General features: G+C 36.2%; 1 protein-coding gene across 3 annotated transcripts in view; it reads right to left on the reverse strand.

Annotated features, from left to right (window-relative positions):
• MICAL-like (protein) overlaps nucleotides 1-25,229 on the reverse strand; it is a 175,745-nt gene that overhangs the window by 99,680 nt on the left and 50,836 nt on the right. For all 3 annotated transcript variants that reach the window (XM_088261593.1, XM_088261595.1, XM_088261596.1), the window contains exon 2: nucleotides 23,588-23,748. In XM_088261593.1, the coding sequence (XP_088117719.1) occupies nucleotides 23,588-23,739 (152 nt within the window). In that variant the 5' untranslated portion in view covers nucleotides 23,740-23,748. The remainder of the gene's footprint in view (nucleotides 1-23,587; nucleotides 23,749-25,229) is intronic.

A 25,229-nucleotide genomic window follows, 5' to 3' on the forward strand; every position in this document is an offset into this window, starting at 1 on the left:
ACCTCGTACACGTAAGTGTAAAAAAAAAACATGTCCGAGTACGAGTATGCAACACCTTTTGCCCAAGCCATAACAAAAATAAGAGCGAAAAATCACGCCATTATATTCATTTGACGCCCCCTTAGGAATCTAACCTGGGACCTCCAGAACGGTACCCAAGCGTGCTGACCATTAAACTACGTTAAATGTTAACTAACTAACCATCACGCTGCTTCCCCGCAGGGTTAGGCCGAGAGAATAGAACGTCACACCACTATTGTATTGTCAAACATTCTTCGCCTCTTCCACATTCGTGCATCTCCTCATACATACCCGACGATTAATTTGACTTCTGACCCGGCCGCTTTCAAGTACAAATTTGACATACCTGATGTGCCACGTTTTCCTCGGTCTTCCTATGCTTCTTTTTTCAACTACATTTGCCTCTTTATTTTGTTTAATCGTTCTTTCCTCACTCATACGTTCCACGTGTCCAAACCATCTCAATACACGTTAAATGTTACCTGAGTAGAAAGAAAATTAAGTTGCGGGATATTGATAACTGGGTTTTAAATAAATAAATGAAAAATTTAATTAAAATTTTATTCACATTGTGGAAAAGCACGTCGCGTTTGTAAAACACGTTTTTGGTGGTTTGCAAAGTAAAAGAATGCGGTTGGCGGAAGAAATTTGGAATATAGTGTACAATGCGCGGTGCCATGGGTGAAACAGTCTGTTCGCTGCGCCTTGAATTATAACTGTACACGCTCGTCTAATTGGAGATGAGCTCTCGGTCCGAACCGATAATATTCGCGAATTAATATTGCATACTGGGGAACCGGTTCGCGGCTGCGGTGATCCGATGCAATCGGCGCCAAAAAAGGCGGTCAGGCGGGCAGATGACAGGGAGCTAACCGGACTGCCGAACGCAAACGAATCCTGCAGATCGGATGACGGCATTAAACGGAGGAACAACGCGCTCGACAATAGCAGCGAGACAACCAACTAACCAAACCGTGACGCCGCTTTCCGCAGGGGTAAGCAGAGAGAATAGAACGCTACACCAATCTGTCTACGCAAACATTATTCGCCTCTTTCGCATCATGCATCTCCTCATACATGCGTATACCAGCTGATTATTTCGATTCTATATATAAAATAAAGAAAATGAAAATGACACGTTTCTAATGTTTTATTTCACAATGCTTGTTTGACAATGAAAATAATAATAATCTATGAAAAACGAATGTAATTGAGAACATAAAAGTAACAGTAGTGTCAATAAGCACGCTGTCCGCTAAGGGCAATGTTTAGAATTGCGCGTGTTGCTGATACGTTCAACAGATGGCGCTGCCATTGCGGTTAAAAGCATTAATTTACTCGTTACAGGTAAAAACACCTCTCACAGGTGTGTCGAAATTCAAAAATAGTCGATGAATTATTTTAAGAGATTTAAGATTTTCAAAATACGCATTTATATTATTGTTTATATGACATATATGGTGGGCTGATGAATGCTGTTGGAATTATGTTGCAAAAATAATAATAAGAAAGAAAATAAAATGGAACTATGAAGGGTAACCAATTAAGCTTATTAATAAGGAAATACTTGATGACTTGTCTTGATGATTGGTAGTCAAATAAAAGTGTGGTAGTTTCCAAAGAATTTCCAGCTAGATGAGATCCACGAAACAAATTACTACCCGCTAATGGTGGGAAATTATTCTAACATTAATTTATAACTTAATAAAATAATGAATTCAAAGACTGCGTTCACCATATAGCCTTAATAACGCTAAAACAAATAAAACTTTATTATTATTGGCACAATATATAGGAATACAGGTGTCCAATAAACGTATTATAAAGAAATTATATATTACCTTTTGGGCCTAACGACCACATAGGTGTACGACATTATGGCTTATTAATTCGCAAAATAAAAATAACTGTCCCCATCGAAAGAAAGTTTAAATCGTGAAAAGTAATTATTTACCATCGTGGGATCGAAACAGCCTCGACGGTCATAGGAAAGCGTTCACGCTAATCTTGAAAGTTAAAAATTTATGTGACTGTCCAGATGATGTCGTTAAGCCGCGGGTATTAATTGCTTCTTTAAAATATGTTTAGTAAAATAAACACCGGGCCTTCACCGTCCAGGTTCCACTTAGTCAACTGTCCAATTAATGGAATTGTTTCTTCGTCTTTCGTCGAGCTGTTAATTACAGGAGGGTCGTTAACTGGGCGATGAAGTGCGGCCGGAGACTTTGAGAATGTCGCTTGTTGCCAAAATTTGTTTGATGTTACGAAATGCCAATTTCGGACGGTGGTCCAGAAAGAGTCATTAACAAGGTTTTCCAGATTTATGGAAAAAAATATGAGACGCTTTAAGTTGAACGAGTAAACTGGTTAAACAAGCAATTTAGATCAGTAGTTTTTGGTTTGACTAGTTCAAAATGAGGAAGAAAATACCAGTAAAAAAATTAAATTAATTTTAGAAATGTTATTGCAGGTTGTCTCTCTTAAAACTATAAGTAAACTAATTTGGAATGAATGTCACCTACGTTCAAACGAGTAAGATAAAATGAAGCATCCTAGTATCGATGTATGTAAACGAGCATGCTTATTTGAAGCATTTTTTTTAATTTGCAGTTTCATTTCTTATTTACCTTGCTTATTATACACAAGGTTTATAGATCATTAAATGGATTTTTGTTTCTTCTAGCTAAAAACATGTTTTATTTTAATCCGTGTTGGGATCAGGAAGGAAAAACTAATGTGGTCCAATCAAAAACTTGTCAGCATTTGCTCATTGCTGGGAGAAAACCACGTAAAACTCCTCCAGGAGAAGGCGGACTGCTGACTGTCGTCAATAGCCCTTCCGTTCCACTAGACGAGGGTTCGGCATGTTGTGTCCTAGCTTGGTTTATGTTACCAATATCCTTCAAAAATTTAAAGCAAATTTACGCAGCTAGAAATCATGCTGGTCTTAAGCATGTGTATCTGTACCTTTAAGGTTAAAAATATGATGGCGTGTATTGAGATTTGAAAGTATTGAATAGGATGCATTCATCAAAACAGGTGGATTTAATGGTGCTTTAAAACGCGTTGCGTGGGAATACACAGTTGTGATAACGCGTTCTATCCTCAAATTGATGTGCGTACGTGTTATTATACCATTTACAGCGATTCGGTGGCACAGCGACCGCTTTTGATCAAATCAAAACCACACTATAAATAGCGAGCAAGTGTGTCATCTCGCGGTATGCGTAGACAAAATTTACGGATGTAACAAGGTACCATGATGAGTAGCCGATGACCAACTTGCGAGGTGTTCCTGTTGACTACGAAATGACCTGCGAGTGAATCTGTTTGCAGGTATGCAGGTGCACTAACCGGTAAACTAAATAATAGAACAACATTTTGAGTGTGTCCAAATACTTGTTCACAAATCTGGATTATCTTCAATGAGTTATTTTTTTACAATACATTTTTTGACGAATAATTGACGTGCCAAAAAAAATATGAATAAATTAACTGGTCAAATTAAAAACTTAATTTTTTAAAATCATGTTGTCAAGCGTGAATATAATCCATGATTCGAACCTCACATACAAATGTAAAAAGTCTCTGCATAATAAAAGCTTTCCTCCATGGATGAAAAATCCATAGAAGAAAAAGCATCGCACCATAAATGGGTATTGTGAACACGTTCCTTCGCATGTGATTTTTCGGCTCCATCTATGGTTGAGTTGAGTAAGAGCCTCATGACCCTCATGAAACGACAGAGACCCTCATGAAACGTACGTAAGATTCTTTCCGAATTACTGTGAACTAGGATTAGGAAACTCAAAATATTGTTTACGTTCACAATTTTGGTGCCAACTCCATGCTTCACTTTCATACATTGGGCTTGGTACCAGGACTCCGTTGTGTGCTGCCAGATTAGGTTCTTTAGAATTTGTCTTCTCTAGAAAATAAACGTGGATTGCTCAAGAGAGATGGAAACAGTTGGAAGGATAGCATGTCGGATACTCGGGGTACTTCATAAGATAATTAATTCTATCCTCCATGATTACAAAAAACGAATATATTATTTTTATAAAATACGAGCGGCGCCTGGGCGGAGTGATGTGTTATTAAATATTGTTATCTGCTCGTTATAAAAATAAAAACTGACCTTGCACATAAATTCAAGTCAACAACCGTATATTCATCATACGTACGAGTGAATGTAAGAAAACGAATATTAAATCGGACGAATGTAGATTTTTCCAGGGTAATCAACAAGAGGTTTTAAGGAGAGCCAGAGCCAATTGCAGTGGACAACTGCTAAAAGACGTTAAGATCCGCAGACGGCAAACATCTTGGCTGCGCAACATAAGATATTGGACCGGGATGATACATGTGGGGAGCTGTTCCGGGTCGAGCAAGATAGAGAAGTTTCCCGGAGTGATTGCCGACGTCGGAGGACCTGATACGGCACAGGAAGAAGAAGAATCAACAAATAAATCTAACAACTTTTTTTCAAATATATATGTACGCCGCTCCTCATTCCTTGTATCCAGCGCTCATCACATTCACTAGTAAATTGCCATCTCATCACTATATCCACGTGTCAAAAAAAACAATAGCGAAAACAAATTTTATAAAGACACAGGAAATTAGAACATCTTAATATATATACTTTATGATGTTTTCGATACTAGGTCAAATATTAACAAAACGGATTTTTATTTTTCCTGACTCCATCCAACTTATTGTCTTAGTATGTCAACTGTCGGGGTCAGCTCTCCCCGTCCTCAGGTTGTACATAGGTCCTTCTATCATAGACAACGTCACCTAGGCCATGACTTCGAATCGTGTTATATTTCCATAGCATCCATGAATTATTTGGTCTTACTCTAGATGTATTTCGAGGAAGATCCATGGCGATTGCCTGGTTCAAATATCTTCAGGTTCTCTGTGTTCTATGTGCCCATATCATCTGAATTGCCTTTCCACTACCTTACTATTGATATCTATTATACAAAATAGAAATTTGAATTGAAATTATCATCGGAATTTTCCAAACGTGTAATATACATGTATCTATAAGTTCATTATTATAGGATGAAATAATATGTTTTTTGTATGATATAAGACTTTGCGCGAATATAGTTTTTTTTCTAAACAGAAACCACGAGACGAATATAGAGATTCCATTGCAATACGCAGAAGTCGACTGTAATATTTTTTCCATGGCTTTGTTGTAGTCGATTATATGAATAACCTGGTAAATTAATATAATATATCTTGCTGTATAGCGAGGATAATAATTTCGATTGAGGCGATTTCTCTCGCAGATCTCATTAGTTCGCAGCAATCTAGGTAGAGCAGAAAAAAATGATCAGAATATGTAATTTTCCGCTGTGGAGATCAGTGCAGTAGAACAAATGAAGTGCGCTGCGATGCACTGACTGGGTTTAATTTAATGGCAGTCGAAAAACGGCGCTGGCCTGAATTTTTAGCTGCTGTTTTTAACTTAAAATTGGACGCCTTACAAATCAATCTGGCACAATCAGGTATGTCAAATACTTGAAAGCGGTCAGGAATCGTAATAATCGTCGGGTATGTATGAGGAGATGCATGAATGTAGAAGAGGCGAAGAATGTTTGCAAAGACAGAGTGGTGTGGCGTTCGATTCTCTCTGCCTACCCCTGCGGATAGGCAGAGAGAATCGAACCGCGGGTATCCGCGGGCCGCAAAATAAATATTCGCGGCCCGCGGGCCGCGAGTTTGGCATGCTTGGTCCAGAAGACTTGGACACTCTAACTCTGATACTTAACACCTCACCGGATCTTGTGAATTCTTATCTTGTGCTATATCAGCGCCAGTCTATCCGTGATTGCTTATAGCGATATGTAAATATTGAACGGATAAGTTAATTAGCGAAAATGTGAATCGAACATCAATTTATCTTATTATTGGCTTTCTAATAATACAATAATAATAATAATAAATTACTGTTCCGCCATGAACAATTAATTGAAATTTACGAATTGTGAATAAATGCACGAAAAACGGATAAATAATTTGAAAAAAATGTCTATACAAACTAACTAAACGAAACGATGGTTCTCCGCAGAGGAAGGAAGAGAGAATAGAACGCCACATCAATTTGATATGGTAAACGATTATCATTCGCCTTTTCCATATTCACGCATCTACCTCCTCATAAAAAACCGCCGAATATACCGATTTCTGTCCTGAACACATTCAAGATTTTGATATACTTGATCATGCCAAGTTTTCTCAGTTTTCCTCTGCTCCTATTTTCAACTACATTCTACTCATGAATTTCTTTTACCGTTTTTTCCTCACTCGTTCATTCCGCGTGTTCCAACCATCTCAACACACCTTCCTTGGTTTTGTCGATAATGCTTATCCCAGCTTTGCATTATTTCCTGATTTCACCCTACGTACATCGTTTTCCCAAACACTTATCTGGGAGATCGTATTTAGACTGCATTCAGTGTACCTTCATCCATCTATTGTCAACTCCATGTTTCACTTCCATACTTTAGAGTTGGTAGAGGGACCGGTTAAGCTTTCCCTGTTAGTTTTTTTCTGCTATATCTATGTTTCGTTGCTTTAAATAAATAAATATATAATGTAAGAAAATGATAATTTTTCAGACTGCTCTTGAAAGGTCATATTCTCATACGAAGAATGCAAATATAGCACATGCATTCCGACTTTACGATAATGTGCAAATATTATTTTCCTAATAGACGTCCATCATGACATTCCGCCACGACTGTGCAGACGTGTTGCAAATGGGAATTGAATGTGTGTTGAAATACACACGCTGAATGGCTCGGTGCGCGCAAATAAGAATGCTGAATGGGAGATCACACACGCACGCCAGTGACAAAATGCTACCGTCACGCGAGCGTCCGCACGCGAATACGCGGAGAGGAGACTGTACCATATTGGAACTAATGACTAGCCCTTTAGTGCAATTTTTCTAAACAAAAAAAACAACTAGGAGACTGTACCATATTGGAACTAATGACTAGCCCTTTAGCGTAATTTTTCTCAACAAAAAACAACAAAAAACTAGACATCACGCAGCTTCCACACAGGGGTAGGCAGACAGAGTAGAACGCCACACCGCTAGATGGTCTGAATTTTGCGAACGACTCGAATCATGTCGGGTGGCGTTCATTTAACCCGGTCATTTCGTTTCCGAACTTGTCGACATTGGAGCTCCGTAACTATGTCAGAGCCAATGAGATATGTTTTGATATTTTTTTAGCTAATATCAGTTGTCCGCCTCCGTAGTGTAATGGTCAGCATGCTCGGCTAACATACTAGAGGTCCCGTGTTCGATTCCCAGGGGGGTCAAATAAATATTAATGATTTTTTCATTGTAATATTCATTCAATATAACCCTGGACTGGTATCTGAAGCGGAGGGCTGATCACATTTCCTTCATGTGTTAATGATCAAGATAATACTGCGTTTATATGATGCAGTGCCCTATGCACCATAGGGTGCGGATAAGGGTTTGAATAAATAATATCAGTTTATACATTAGCAATGAATAAATACTTGAATTCAACGCTTAATTTATTACCATAAAGGGAAAAATAGAGGATCGACGAGGTGTAGGCAGAAGACAGATCTCCTGGCTCCGGATATTCGAGATTGGACGGGGATCAGGACCCTGTTTAGAGCTACCCAAGACAAGGACAATTAGTCTCAAGTGATGGTCGACGTCAGAAGGACCTGACATGGCACGCACAGACGAAGAATCAATTCCCGGATATCGTGTGATACAGATCTAAACATATTGTGTTAAACACCATTCAAAAGAAGTCTTTGACTCCTTATTACCCAAATAAAAAAGGTAAATAAATAACTAACTAACTAACCATCACGCAAAACGTGGTATCATAAATCGAAATTCGCCAAATAGGAGGCTAAAACAACTACATTAATAATACAGTATATTACAAGGTATTTGAACCCTATTCAGAACTAGTAATGTTGTAGTAGATCGCGCCTTAAATTATCCACCTGACGCCAATAGCCAACACGACACGACCGAACTGCTGTTTGTGTAATGACACCCTCATTTCCTCCTTTCGTGAGACATACACGAGTAATAGTATAGTAATAAGTAATGACCAATAACTGGATCATTCATATCCCCATTAGTTCATAAACGGTATCATACATGTTAAAACTAGTGACGGACCATAAACCAAACTAGGACACAAAATGTCGAACCCTCTTCTAGTGTAACGGAAGGCCTATTATTGACGACAGTCAACAAAGAAGTTTTACGTGGGTTCTCCTAGCAATGAGCAAATCCTGAGAAGCTTCTGATCGGCCCACACTAGATTATCCCTCCTGTTCTCAACACAGATTTAAATAAAACATGTTTTTGACTTGAAAAAACAAAAATCCGCTAGCTGATCTATAAACCTTGTATTCAATAAGAAAGGTAAATAATAAATGCGACTTCCATTTAAAAAAAAGGTACATGGTCAGTGGTACATTCACGGTGACTAGCCGTAAACACCTATATGGCGCTCAGAGATTCAAACTTTACATCTTTATCAGTCTTTCCATCCCTAGAAAACATACCACCCAAATATGCGAAATCATCTACTTGTTCTAAAATTTCCCTATTTGCCAATATTTTACACCCAGATCTACATTAATCTCTTTCAAAAACCATAATTTTCATATGAAATGACTTTCACTGCTCTTCAATTTTTGGTTTCAATGTAACGACAATTTCGCTATTCATACTTCATACATTCATAATGTGTCGGGTTGTGGTCCCGTGGTTAGTGTCGTGGACTCTTAAGTCAGAGTTTCTCGGTTCGAACCCACTCTACCACAAATTGATATCTATTTCTAATAATTAGCCGCTTAGGCTCACAGAAATAGTATGAAATTGAAATATTTGTGCAAATAATAAAAACACAAATATTACTCTTTTAAAAAAAAACTACTTTTAATAAAAGTTTCGTTATTCAGACTATTTAAAATAATTGAAGACCAATGGAGGTTTGACGTGCTATGTACCTTGAAGTCAGAGTAAAAACAACGTGGAAAAAACTTCTTCAAACATATTTATACAAAAATATGTCGACAACAAAGAAAGACCTTTCAGTCCACCTGATTGTGATGGAAGACATCAGAAATCGTTATATTTCTTACATTATGATTGCTACATCGTATGTAATTATCGGATCAGCCGCATATCTGCTGCCATGTACGGTGTTTTTAGCCGTTTTCTTTCCATAAAAGGCCCCAGGCAGCGGGGACTGTTAGGCCGAGCTAATTGTCTCCTATCAACTCGATTGCTTGCAGTAAAACACAGTAATAAGACATGAAATAATACAGTGAGACAGTTTTACGTCCAGTCCGTCAAACGTAGTACATATTTACTAATATTTTAACAAATAAGTAATCTAGTACTTAGGCGGGATATTTGATAGTCCGCAAGTTAATTTTATTTAAACTCGGTAAAATTTAACGTTACCCAATATACCCCGTTGCCCGTATTTCAATATTACCCTGGACTGGTACCTGAAGCGGAGTGGTGATCACTTTTCCTTTATGTGTTTACGATCAATATAACAGTGCGTTTATATGATGTAGTGCCCTATGCACCATTGGGGTGCGGATAAGGGTTAGAGAGAGAAAATTAAACGTAACTAAATTTTTATGCTCATGATCTTTAATGCTTAAAATACGGTTTTTGTATGAAAAAAAGTTATGAAAAACCAAATATTTATTTCGAAAAATAAATATTTGGTTTTGAAAAGAAGAGTTATCGAAAGATAAGGAGTTTTCAATATACATATATACTAAAAAAAATGTGAGCAGACAACACGTCTGCGTTCTCGCGCGCCGGTTGCGTTCTGAATTTGTAGGTACGTTCGAGATCTCACCCTTAAGCAAAAAACATATGTTGTTCTGTGAAGGGACCTACCCAGCCTACAACAAGTCGTAAGTCCTGTAAATACCCTGATATCCACATTCTTCTTCATCTATGTTGAGATATCAATATATAAATAACTCACAGATTTGTGAACAATGATTTGGACACGGTCTAAATATTAAAAATCATAATTATTTCTTTCTACCCACTTATTTTTCAATCGTTTCGTATTTGAATTTTAAAAAGCAGCGGACCTATGAGACTCTAGGCAGCACAGAACCATTGTAGAGATCAGAAAATCACAGTAAGTGGATAAGATATCGATTAAACTGCCTGTTTAATTTCTGCCAGTTAGTTTTGCAAAACCATTAAGAAAAAACACTAAGCAGGATTTGAGAAATCATTGAAAATTCGTAAAACAAATTTATGAGGCGAATGTTAGCGGGAAAAGAAGCAGAGGAAGACCGAGAAAAACATGGCACGATCAGGTATGCCAAATACTTGAAAGTGGTCAGGTTAGGAGTCGTAACAATCGGCGGGTATGTATGAGGAGATGCATGAACGTGGAAGAGGCGAAGAATGTTTGCAAGGACAGAGTGGTGTGGCGCTCTATTCTCTCTGCCTACCCCTGCGGGGAAGCGGCGTGATGGTTAGTTAGTTTTTTAGTTATTGAAAATTCGTAATCTTCGGAAACATCAAGCAGTTAAACCGGTAAGAAATCGGTACATATGTACTAATATAAGAGTTTCTGCTTAATAAAAAGCTTCTTTACATCTCACCAATAGATGTGTCTAGTGATTCAAGAACAAGGTTTATAAATTGGTTCATATATATAGAACTTCCAAGAATTTGAGAAGTGTGGTTGTCAATAATGGGTAGACTTGGTGAATGTTACACGTGTGCAAAGTGATCACTTAAACCAGCTTATGACGGTCGTCAGCCCTGTAAATGCCCAGACTTCCATATTCTTCTTCATCTTGGATGAGATATCAAAAAATAATATAGTAAGAAATCGGATTAAAATCGGTGATCAATTTTATACCCACGGTGAAAATCTTAACATGGCAGTTTGTATCTTTCAGCGAACGATTATGGTCCAAGTAAAAATATTTAAATTATTTAAGATAAACGATTTGCCCGCGAATGATAAATCTGTCCACACAATTCAGCCATCCGGTCACAGTAAAAATATTTAAATTTTCCAAAGTTAAAACATTATACACGCAATATATTATTAGATTAAAACCAATATTTTTAGCTTTTCCACAAAAAAAAAAAAGTGCAAAAGCTAAAAATATTGGTTTTAATCTAATAATATATTAAAAATGCAATTGCATCACGAAGTGTCAGTGGATAATATAAATCTATTATACATGCAAATTTATGTTGCACATGCTGAAAGGTGACTGTGTTGCTGATAAGGAAAATTTGATAAGAAAAAATAAGTTAGATTAAGATAAAATACAGTATCAGTAGCTATGTATGTTCATTTACAAACGATATACAAGATAAAAACATTGTTATGTAAATTTAGCGTGTATACTCACAATAACTGTCCAAAATACTAAATATTTACGTAGGCGCTATCGTAATCCATTGAATATTTAAGGAAACCGCTTTAAAGCGGGACAATCATTAGCCCGCAACTTAATTTTCTTTAAACCAAGGTAACATTAATCGTAATTGAATTTTTTGCTTAAAACACCGTTTATGTGATAAAAAAAAAACAAGTTTTCTTCTAAACAAATAAATGGTTTTGAAAACAAAACAGTCATTGAAAGGTGAGGAGTTAAAATAATGTGTATTCGCCTAATTCTTATACATATATTCTTTAAAAAATGTGCAGGGACAACACGTGTGGGTACTCGCGCAGCCGGTTGCGTACAGAGTTAGTATATTTGAGAGTACAGCCTTAAGGAAACCGTTTTAAATGTGACAAAGTCAGCGAGATTCAATTTATCTATATATTTATTATCTTCATTTACATAAATACAAAATACACATTACGGTAATGTGCCCTCACTGAGTTTTCCCGTGCCGAGGGCACATTTTGACATACAATTAAGATAGAATACAACATTTTGAGTGTGTCCAAATGTTGACACTCAAAATGTTGTAAATAAATTAACTGGTCAAATTATAAGCTAAAACTCTCATCCCACCATTAATTTGTCTCTAGTGAAATCCTGGTGAATTCAGACACAAACACAACATGTTTCGAGTTTGATCAATATATCTAGAAATTCCAAGAATTTTTGTAGGGTTGTTGTCAATCATGGGTAGAATTGGTGAATGTTACACATGTATAAATCACTTAAAACAGCTTATGACGGTCATAAGCCCCCTAAATGCCCAGACGTCCATATTCTTCTTCATCTATGCTGTGACGCCGAAAAAAATGTAAAGAATAGCTTTATTTTATATTGCAGCGTAATTTATCAATGTTCATATTTCTCCAATGAATTTGGAACAAAAAACGTTGAAAGTAAAGCGAAAAGACAGAAAAAAACCTGTTTTAAAACAGTATCGTTTTTATAACAGTACAGTTTTTATAACAAGGTGTGTAGCAAAAATAGGGTGCGCATTTAATGCTGGAAATATTGTATAAAAACGCGTCCGCCAATCTGGCTCGCCTAACTACCATGACGGAAATTTATTTGTCACAGTCGGATGGGTGTGATTGATCGATGGTCGCGTCGAAATCCGCAGGCGGCTGTGGGAGGAGGCTCTAAACCCATTTAATAACGTTGAATTTGTGTTACGGTGGTCGCTACAATTACCTATCATTTGTAAACCAGGGTCTAGCTAGCAGTCAGGAGGCTAGGGTCAATACTACAGACATGGAAGGACAAAATTTTAATAGAAAAAAGAGGTATCGATTATGTTAGAAAAAATAAAACTCCGTAGTGATTGGGCACATTTATCTCACTTCTTTCAATAACGTCTTATATCAAAAATCGTAAATTTTCAGTTGTGCATGTTTTTGGAATGCCCAAAAAATGTACTATATCCCAGCAAAAGCGGCATATTTTTAACTTAATATTTACCCGCTACAGGGCAGAAAGTGTTGTTGCATTTTGAAGAAAGGGTATTGTTTAATTATTTTTTTAAAATATACTAAATATTTTTCAAATGGAGAAAAAACCTTCAGGTTTTACCTAAAAAGATCTGTTGCACAGTAAAAAGTTCAATAAGTGGCTCGATATTTATTTTTAATACATTTTTTTATTCCTTAACTTTAAAAACAATTTCCTGAAAAATCAAGTTTTTTGATATATGACGCTGTTGAAAGGAGTGAGCGATTTGGCTACCGTATTACTGGTAAAAAATAGTTCAGGATATTCTAATATGCTGTCAAACTTCCGTAGCTGGAGATGAAACCGAAGAAGAAAAAGATAATTAATCCTTTCTGCCTAACTTCTACAGAGAATCTGAGTGATGGTGGTGGTAGTAACGATTCCAATACTAAAACAGTAAGATTTTAAAGTCTCATTAAAAACTGTCCGCCTCCATAGTATACTCGTTATTGCAGTTCGCTAGCATGTTGAAGGTCCTGAGTTCGATTCCCGGGGGAATCAAAACAAATATTGGTAAATTTCACTCCCATATTTATTGAATATCACTGTTTACTAGTTCAAGAATCGCAGGACTGCTCACCTTGCCTTCGTGCAATTAAGATGAAGATAACACTGCGTCGAAACGATGCAGTGCTCTATGCACTATTAGGTGTGGATGAGGGTCAGAAGAAAAAGGAGAAACGAGATAGAGTTAAGAACGCGAAGATCCCGTTAGGTTAGCTTCAAATAAGATTTCTTCCTAATTTGCAAGTCTAAAAAGACTTCTAATCTAACACCTCTTCAACCTGTCGTTAAAGAGATCATTGTTTGTGTCCTAAGAAAACACTTCCGGAATAAATAAATAAACTGATTAAGTAAATCTTTAAAAGGGTGGTAAATTTAAAAATCAAAGCAAACTATATTTTATTAGCATTTGTTGGTGTATGGGGATACTTAATATTGTAATACGATCTGTGGACGAATTCTGTCACAATAGATCAGGAAGCACCGCAATGTGGGCTGTAAGCTGCAGGGCTGCGATTCAAATCAAAGTGCTGCTCATCCACACCGGTGGGGTTTCAAATCCAAAGATTAAGACCGATGGTGTAGAATTACAACTAATTCTAGCCATCACTTAAGAGTCTCGAATTTCGCTGATGCGATCATTACGCGAAGACCTAACCAAGCTGTGGAATAATACTCCGCATTGTCAAGTGTTTTGTGACAATCCTGTATAGATTTCGTAGTAGAATGTAGGATCCAAAGAAGAGTGCCAGACAGAATAAATGTACGTTGTTCAATTTTCAAGGCATGAAGAAATCAACAGCTACATGGGAATTGATACCAATATAATTTGGCTTACAAAATCAAGGAAATTTTAAGATGAAACTAAGAAATTTAGATTGATTTGCAAATACATTTATACTCTTGTGATGCGATAATCATCCATCTATGATCGTTTAGCAAATAATATTTTGTAAGCACAATCACAGAGGATTGCAGAAGCACTAGTGGAATATCCATATACCAGAATTGGTATGGCTCAACAGGAATTTATATGAAAAAAACTTAAATTTCTTGAATAACAACAAAAAAGTAAAGATGAAATTGATTAAAACGCATACCAGGAGCACAGCACTCTGTGGTAGCTTAACCTGGAAGATGGTCAAGAGGGATAGAGATAAATTAGAAGCCTTTAGGTTGTGGTGTTGGAGAAGGATGGAGAGATATAGAAGAGGTTTTGACATGACTGAAACTAACTACTGCCTTATTAAAAAAAATATTAACAGACGAAGGAAGATTATGGTATATGACATATTTAGATGCATGACGACCTTAAAACTATAATAATAGATGTGGAAAATATGGGAAGAGTGGTAGAGGTATACCAAGAAGGATCAGTATTGGAGCAGTCAAAAGAGAAAGACAGCGTAGTGTCGATAAAAACCCGAAAAACCTGACATTGGACTGAAAACAGTGGAAGATACTCTGCACACATACGAAGACCCCAAGGAGATATTTTCATGTATATTGGATGACATAATCATATTTTAAAATCTTCTTCTTCTTCCCTAGCCTTCTTTTCTCCACTGCTGGATATAGGCATCTTCTGTATCCTTCCATTCCCTTCGGTCAGTTGCTGTTTGCAGCCAGATTCTACCCCCCACAGCAGCTATGTTGTCGGACCATCTTTTTTGAGGTCTTCCGACAGTTTCTTTGTCAATTTTAACTCTTTATTTGTTTTCAAATACGGAGTCAAAATTGACAGTTATCTCGAGGCTTGAGACGTCATGTGCGGTCTCCTCCGCTAATGTATGCACACCTAATAACTAGTCGGAAATATCAGAAACTGGCAAAAGGCGGTAGACTGTTGAGCACTTCGCGTATGTTGTCAGGCCTCCCACCTCATCTGGGGAAAGATTGATGCTGCAATTAAGCGAAATGCGCACATCTGTATGCGCGGGTAATGATCTCCGACGTGCGAATCTCGTCTCAACCGATATTACTGTATGGTGGTCAGTTTTGTGGTCTAACGCCTACCTACACCCATTTGTCTATCAATTATTATGGGCGAATTATTTGAGCATAATGTTTTTAATTTCCATAGAATTATCGTGTAAATAAACGATATATATCTGAAAAAGGAAATATGGTTTGTGTTTCAAGAAAAAGCAGTCAGATAAAAGATATTTAAATACAGTAATAGCCTTGATAATGCGAAGAGTTTTGGAAAACATATGGTATACAAAATATCGGATATAAAATAAAGACTTGTAGTGAATAATAATGCAAATTTCGTGATAAAACAAAGAAAAAGTAAAAGATTTTATAATAATTAACATCTCAAAATGGATGACGAATTTTTTTAAGGCGTGAATATGGATGTTAGAAATATTCTCAAATGCATTCATAAAAAAACGTACAGAATTCTACGATAGATGGTAGCCCATAAAGTTTAGTGAAAAAAAACGTTGTGTTGTCATTTCCGACATATATTCATCTACTCGAAATTTAAGTAATGTAGTTTGCAAATTATGTTAAAGTGATCAGTTAAGACAGACAGTGACAGGGCATCCAGCCTTGTAAATACCCAGACATCCATATTCCCGTGTCAGCAAACCTCTTCTTCTATTTTGATATATCAATAAAAATCTTGATACAATAACTTATAAGTGAAGCAAATCCAGAATTTGACTTTATTTGGACTAAAAATATTGTAAAAAACACAAAAAAATATCTAAAGATAGAAGAGCATTGGGTGTAATCTTATGTATCCACACTTTAAGCGTTTATGCAAACACATCAACGAATCTCAACGTACTCCCTTATTAGGTTTTTATTTATCACGTAAGAATACGCCTCCAACCCATATTATACAAAGGTATACACACCCGCCAACTACCTGGCGCCTATCACGTGCCAGTATCTATCTTCGGCATCTTTTTTGTTAACTCAAGCTGTGTTAAACTCTGGCAAGCTTTGAAACTCCTTGTGCGAACTTGTTCGGACTCGATTAAGGTGAGAGGGAACTGCCCATAAAAATCGTCAAATCAGTGTTGGAATATCAATTTGTACCATTTTCATCTCACCAATAGATGTCTCTAGTGAAGTTCCAGTGATTCAAGAACAAGGTTTCTAAATTGGTTCATATATATAGAACTTCCAAGAATTTGAGTAGTGTGGTTGTCAATAATGGGTAGAATTGGTGAATGTTACACATTACACCAGACTTCCATATTCTTCTTTATCTTTGATGAGATGTCAAAAAATAATATGTACCATTTGAACTTATATACTAATATGATAATCGATTTTCCCTTACTATAGTACTATTCCACCTTCATTTCCTTTCTTAAACAGAAGTAATATCCTTCGCCCTAAGATCAAAACGTATTTGTTTGCTAAATCATTTCCACTATCTCCTTTCCCCGAATTCAATCACAGTGAAGCGCCCTTGAGGTAGTATTTTACTTTACGATAATTGCGTTATACACCATGAATGCATCTCCTCATAAATACCCGCCGATTATTTCGACTCCTGACCCGGCCACGTTCAAGTATTTGACATACCTGATTGTGCCAAGTTTTCCTTGGTCTTCTTCTGCTTCTTTTTCCAACTACATTTGCCTCATAAATGTGTTTAATCGTTCTTTCATCACTCATACGTTCCACATGTCCAAACCATCTCAACACGCCTTTCTTAATTTGATCGATAATACTTATCTCAGCCTTGCATTCTTTCCTTATTTCACCATTCGAACATCTACCAAACATTGTCTTGCCGCACGTTCGTCTGAGGGATCGCATTTCGACTGCATTCAGTCTGCTTTCATCCTTCTTTTGCCTACTCCACGCTTCGCTACCATACAAAAGGGTTGGAACCAGAACTCCGTTGTGTACTGCCAGTTTAGCATTCGCTGATAGGTTTTAATTTGCTATAATGACTGATTTCAGTGCATCATTCGACCGGTTTCCCGTTGATTATTAGTAAAAAAAATATCAGTGGGAACATAGACAATAAAGGGGGGAGGCTTCAGTCATTGTCATATTGTTAATTAAGGGTTTATTATTATTAATGTTTTTATAAATTCCAGAAATAAAGTTACTCTTATCTACACTACGTAAATTGTTATCTATCCACTGTGATGATGCCCTGAGTAGTTCAATATCGTAAACACACATCACCTAAAACAGGTCACTTCTAATCCTAAATACAAACAAACAACAAGCCAGACCCATTGAGAACAGGCAGAAGATTTTTTCAACGCATGTCCAATGCGACGGGGTATTATGTTTACGAAGGAAGATATTTTAGGATTTTTTATGATTTATAACGGACGATTATGTTGGCCATGCCAGAGAGAGACGGCTCGCTAGACGAGGACGGCAGAAGAACGTGTTTGGTCATTCTAGACCAGTGGTCGGCAAACTTGTTAGCCAAAGAGCCAAATACGCACAACACAACGATGATTTTTTTGCCAGAAAGATAATTCAGATGGTATGGGCATATAGGGCGCAGATAACCCGAACATGTCGTAAACCAGGCAATAGAAATGGATCTTCCTCGAAAGTCATATAGAGGAAGACCAAAAAATTCATGGGTGCTGCAAAAAGATAGGTCCTTAAGTGACGTTGTCCAGGACAGAAGGACCTACAACCTGAGGACGAGGAAAGCTGACTCCAACAGTCTACAAAGACGATAAGTTGGGATATAGCCAGGAAGAATAAGAACGATTAATTTTTCTCTTGAGAGCCTATCTGTTTGCGATTTTTCATTCAAACCCTTATCCGCACCCCAATGGTGCATAGGGCACTGCATCATATAAACGCAGTGTTATCTTGATCGTTAACACGCGAAGGAAAGGTGAGCAGCATTCCGCTTCCGGTACCAGTCCAAGGTAATATTTAATAAATATAAGAGTGAAAAAATCACTTTTATTTATTTGACTCCCCCTGGGAATCGAACCCGGGACCTCCAGTACGGTAGCCGAGCGTGCTGACCATTACACTACGGAGGCGGACAAAATCGTTTGCGATTTTAGTACACTTAACTATAATTTTAGACCTTTTTTTAAAATTACATATCGATATTTTAAGCACGTTTCCAGGTTCTCATCAATACAACGATGTCTCAGTTTGCTTTTAATAAGGTGCATGTTTGGAAAATATTGTTCGCATAAGCCAAAGAGGGGATATTTGTGTAAATTATTACATAACTTACACAAATATCCCCTTATTACTTACTTAAATTATTTCATACTGTAATATTAGACGGATGGTTCCAAGCAATGGATTGATGAATTTATCCAAGCTCGTAACACGTAGGATTTATTTAAAATCCCTAAAATGCACACCAAGTCCTACCAAAATTTATTTTTAAATAGAGCCTGCGATATGTACAATGTAATGCTTAATGAAATAGACATCAATAATGTTTCTTTTAATACGTTTAAGAGAAATATTGTTCATGTCTATTTGACAATTTGATGAATAAAATTTCTATTAAGTATTTGATAAAAACATTCAATGAAAGTTTATTATATAGTTGTACTTTTATGTATGACACTTTATTTTTTTATTTTTAGATTAAAAGTGAAAACCTGTCAATGGAATTCAATTTACAACATTTTGAGTGTATCCAAATACTTGTTCACAAAATCTGGATTATCTCCAATTACAGGAGTTATTTTCATATTATTTTTTGACATCTCATCAAAGATGAAGAAGAATATGGAAGTCTGGGCAATTTAATAATAAAAATTTGAGTAGTCAATAATGGGTAGAATTGGTGAATGTTACACGTGTGTAAAGTGGCCACTTAAACCAGCCGATGACGGTCGTCAGCCCCGTAAATGCCCAGACTTCCATATTCTTCTTCATCTTTGATGAGATGTCAAAAAATAATATGGAATTCAATTTATTTGAATTTTATTATATTATGTTATTTTTGTGTTGGTTTTCCGATAAATAAATAAAAAGTTCAAATAGTCGCATTCGGCTCCCGAACCACACATTGCCGACCTATGTTCTAGACATCGGGGAAAAAAAGTTGTAAGTAGTGGCTGTAACCCATATTTGTGGGTATATTTGCGATCTGTGGGTTTTGGTCTCTCGGTATCCGCTGCAGTGGATTCGATTCATAATTTCTTCCAAGAAATTTAAACAAGTTTTGCAGACCTTTTACACGTATGTATGTACGTTAAATGTGTCAGTGCGCGTCTCGATGCTTGAAAATATGCGTAATAGATTATCAGAAAATATGACCACAATTTCGATTCGAATAAATTTAATAAAGTACCGAATTAATACATGTGGCGGTCAAATAATTTAATTAATTTAATACATATAATAAAATAACAAGTATTATTTTTTTGACATCTCATCAAAGATGAAGAAGAATATGGAAGTCTGGGCATTTACGGGGCTGATGGCCGTCATAGGCTGATTTAAGTGATCACTTTACACACGTGTAACATTCACCAATTCTACCCATTATTGACAACCACACTACTCAAATTCTTGGAAGTTCTATATATATGAACCAATTTAGAAACTTTGTTCTTAAATCACTAGAACTTCACTAGAGACATCTATTGGTGAGATGTAAAGAACACAAAGTGATCACTTTACACGTGTGTAAAGTGATCACTTAAACCAGCCTATGACGGTCGTCAGCCCCGTAAATGGCCAGACTTCCATATTCTTCTTCATCTTTGATGAGATGTCAAAAAATAATATGAAAATAACTCCTGTAATTGGAGATAATCCTGATTTTGTGAACAAGTATTTGGACACACTCAAAATGTTGTAAATAACAAGTAAGTATACAGTTTTTTCCACATTTGGCGGTTAAATTATTATAAAAATTCAAAAGTAAATATAAAATTTTCAAGATTTTGAGATTGTCCAAATACTTTTTCACAAATCTGGATTATATCCACATTTTATTTATTATTTTTTACATTTTTTCGTTTGACATCTTAACTTAGATTAAGAAGAATATGGAATCGATGCATGTTGTGAACTCATATGCACTGGGTCGCGAGATTGATCAATATATGTAGGTATTCCAAAAAATTGAGCAGTGTGGTTGTCAATCATGGGTAGAATTGGTGAATTTTGGACATGTGTAAAGTGATCGCTTAAACAGCCTATGACAGGTCATAAGCCCTGTAAATACTCGGCCATCCATATTCTTTTTCATCTATGTTGAGATGTCAAAAAATATATAAAAATATAAACATTTATCCGCGGTACCGCTTTTGGCTACCTCGCTGGAGGTCCCAGGTTCGATTCCTAACAAGATGAGGATAAATATCAAATTTTCACTCATTTATTTAATATCGCCCTGAACTGGTACCCAAAGCGCAGAATTGAACACTTTTAGCCTTCGTGTAATGAACGATTAAGAAAATACTACGTAGGTGTGATGCAGTGCCTTATGCACCATTGGGTATGGTTAAGGGTTGAAAGAAAGTAAATCAAGGCATCCTGCAAAAGTAAGTGATATGTCTTCAAGTCAATGTTCTGAATTGGCAATTTGACACAATATGTAGGATGTAGGGTATTCCACCTATAACTAACTACTCTCGAATTTGACCTATTGACGCGTGTTATGAATACTATGCCATATTAGCATTTGTAATCGCCGCGCAATGTGATTGTTTTGTGACAACCAGCTCTGAATCCGAATATAATCGCATTATGTTAAATGCCTATCTAAGAATTATAAAAACCTGTTGAACAAACGATAACAAGAATACGGTAATAACTGTAAATACAATAATAATAATAAAATAATAAAAGTAATAATAATAATAATAATAAAGGATTATTTTAAGTAGTAAAGTGAACGAGTGTTCAGTATCAAGATGTTCATTGATATCTCAACATAGAAAAATAGTAATTTTGGATAATTCATGTAGTGCCATTTTATTTATTGTTTCGGCATTAACTTTGTGGTAAGACAAATCCAAAAAAAAACCTAAATTCTTATAATAATTTATTAAATAATATATTGTTTCAAAATTCTTCACCGTTGCTTTCCATTTTTCCTTTGTTTTCAAACTCCGCCCCTTGACTAACCCTTTCCCTTTACTTTCCCCTCTCCTTATTTATAGAACAATTTTATATTTTATATTTTAGTTATTATACAGACCTATATGATGGAAGTTTAAATTCTGAAACATGTAGTGTATAATAAAACACAAGTGGTAATAAACAAGTGTTTTCTTTAATCATTAGTGCCATTTTCGTAAAATGCTACCTTTTGGTACCTTTTCGTAAAATGGGCTTTTCGGTGTGATTTAATTGGGAAAAGGGAGATAGTAGAAATGATTTAGCAAACAAATGCATTTTTAGTTTTTTTCTCAAGATCCACGGTGGAAGAGCATTCCACGCCGTCGGTCCTGCAATAGCAAAGGCACGCTCGCTGAATTTAGTGCGCTGGTTGCGAGTAGGTATGATCATTTACCCATAGCAGTTGTTGTAGCCGATCGAAGCGTGAGACGTCTATCAACCAATTCGTCTGGAATACACAGCTCTTATGGAAACAATTGTAGTTTTCTAAACTAGTCGTAATTAATTAGATTAATTAAGCCCTTATCAGCACCCCAATGGTGCATAGGGCACTGTGATATATTAACGCAGTGTTATCTTGATCGTTTACACATGAAGGAAAGGTGATCAGTGATCAGCCTTCGGCTTCAGGTACCAGTCCATGGTAATATTGAATAAATAAATACACTAGTCGTAAGTCATGATTTTTTTTTAACACAGAACTGTCATTGCCAGGTTTAAGTAATCATTTTATCACGATTCTACCCATGGTTGACAGCCACACTGCTCCGGAATATTGTACTATATATTTATGTATGCTTCAATTGAAAACACGATTTGTATTCTCGAGAAAAACCACAACGTAGTTTCAACCAACATGAATAAGTGAAAAACTATCCCTAATGCAAGTTTCTACTTGACCTTTCACCTTTCAGGCTTTTCAGACTTTTCATTGGGTTAGAACACGCAACACAAAATGGCAGAACCCAAATATTGATCGACTGAAGATACAAATGTTTAACACATTCATGAAACTATAATGGACAGAAAATATACCAAATATAGATCTTCTTCTTCTAACCCTTATCCGCACCCAATGGTGCATAGGGCACTGCATCGTAGCGACGCAGTGTTATCTTGATCGTTAATTGCATGAAGGCAATATGATCAGCCTTGCGCTTCTTGTACCAGTCCAGGGTGATATTAAATAAATATGAGAGTGGAAATCGGCCACATTTATTTTGACCCCCCTGGGAATCAAACCCGGATCCTCCAGCACGGTAGCCAAACGCGCTGACCACTGCGCGACGGAGGTGGACGCATTAATAAAGATTTAATATTTTTTAAGATTTAATATTTTTAAAGGTTAATAAGCTCCGCTTTAAAGTAATGAATCTTCGAATGGTGAAATAAGGAAAGAATACAAGGCTGAGATGAGCATTATCGAAACAATTAAGAAAGGTGTGTTGAAATGGTTTGGACATGTGGAACGAATGAGTGAAGAAAGAACAGTAAAACAAATTTATCAGACGAATGTAGTTGAAAGCAGCAGTAAAATACAACAACAAAAAACCATGCCATGTTATCCTTCAAATGTAAATAGTAAAACATCGTTATTATTTATTTTTCATTATTTTAAAGGAAAGAAAAAGCATTATTGATGATGTATCATACCTATTTATTGTTTTTATATTTTGCCATGTATTAGTTTTGGTTATTTAAAAAAAAAACTTTTTTGTAACTTTATTATTTGTGATCCAGTCTTGTTAACCTGAAACCCATGTCCCAAAATGAGAAATATAAATTACTAATCGGGAATATTATACATATGACTTATGTAAGTAATATGTTTTAAAAAAAAAATAAATAAATGATAAAATTAAGAAAGGTGACTTGAGATGGTTTGGGCGTGTGAATCCATGAGGGAATAAATACAGTAAAACAAATTTATGAGACGAATGTATTTGGAAATAGGAGCAGGAAAAGAGTTAGTTATTGGAATGTAAATTTAAAAAAGGTCGACGAAAATGTGAAGATTTGAGCTTACATAAGATCCGGTCTGAAGTGGTGTATCAGCGCACAGAAGGCGAGCCCGTCGCGCCAAGAGGTGGTCATGTTGTCCACCTTGACTCCGGGGTAGCCATCGGTGATGCGGCGGCACCACAACTCCAAGGCCTTGGTTCCCTTGCGTTCGCTCATTTCACCCTCCTGAAAGGAAAAAAAATCGGTGAGCAACATAGCGAAACAGAACTAGAAATATGGAAGGCTTGAGAATCACAGGTAAGGATATAGGTGGAAACGAATTCCACCCTTCTGAAATAAACAACATCGGTGAGCAACTCGACAAAGCAGAACTGGAAACATGGACTCGTGCCGTTGACTATCCACAACGACAGAGCTCAGCAAGCTGCTCTCCGGCGTTACCATCGTTCAGGGAGGCGTCCTGCCCAACATCTTGGTAATGCTCCAGCCCAAGAAGACCGAGAAGAAGGTGCAATAATACGGTGGGTACACTTTCCCTCCTTCAGACTCAGCCGATTGACGACGTTTTTCATTAATATATATTTTTTTTATCTAGCATTATCATTTTCATATCATAATCCATATCTGTATTAGCGCCCTTATATCCAAATATATTATTATTATGTAAGATTTGAGAAAGACTGGAAAAGGTATACAGAGATGCAGGTAGACACGAATAGGTGCGGATATATGAAAAAAATATAAATAAATAGAATCTTTGATGTTACTAAATATTGATAGAGAAATAAGGCTATCGGAAAGACAATCTTACATACAATACATCAAATATACTTTCTTAGTCATTCTCTCACTCCACATGACCAAACCACCTCAAAGAAAAGGTTCTTAATACATATTTTCAATTATTGCGTTTACTAAAAGCATTGTAAACTTTGTGGCATAGTAATATAACATTCTCAACATCATTCATCGTTCACTTTGTGTAATACCACTCAAAAACACTACCTCATAACTATCGGATTCGGAATAACCATTCCATCATCAGTCTTAATTTGACCTGACGATGGAATGGTTATTCCGAAACCGGTAGTCATCAAGCACATAGTGTTTTGAAGTGGTATTACACAAAGTGAACGATGAATGATGAAGAGACTTCTATTATCTCTAAGATCTTCATTTTTAATTGTCATACATCGATTTTTTCGACTACGACTTCGTATAAACGGCATTCACTCCGTTTTCATCGTTTTTCGTTTCCAAATTTCGCTTCCGTACATCAGTGTTGACAATAGCACCCCGTTATGCACTGCCAGTTTGGTTTCCTTAGACGTATTCTTATTTGCAATCTCTGCATTCAAAGAACCATTTATTGTATTCCCTGCATTCACTTTTCTCCCAATATATATTTATTCACTTTTTCATCCTTTCAAAATTTATTTCCTCAATACAAAGAATTCTTACACTAGTTGATAGGGGGAAATAACCTAAAATTCAAAATTGCTAAAAATATGGAACGAGACGTCGAAAAAATTAAAATGGACTCCAATGTACAAAGTAAAAACTATATTAAAGAGTAAGAAAACAACGAATTTAAAGTGGGTTTTTAAAGGTGGGTGGGTGTGGATAATTTTAATTCAATATTAAGAAATACACGGTGAATACTTGGTTATCATAACGGGATAAACTATTTTATTATCATTAATAAT

This window comes from Brachycentrus maculatus, unplaced genomic scaffold (assembly GCF_059751285.1).
Source record: "Brachycentrus maculatus isolate JH-2025_06_01 unplaced genomic scaffold, ASM5975128v1 h1tg000159l, whole genome shotgun sequence".
NCBI classification, from domain to species: domain Eukaryota; kingdom Metazoa; phylum Arthropoda; class Insecta; order Trichoptera; family Brachycentridae; genus Brachycentrus; species Brachycentrus maculatus.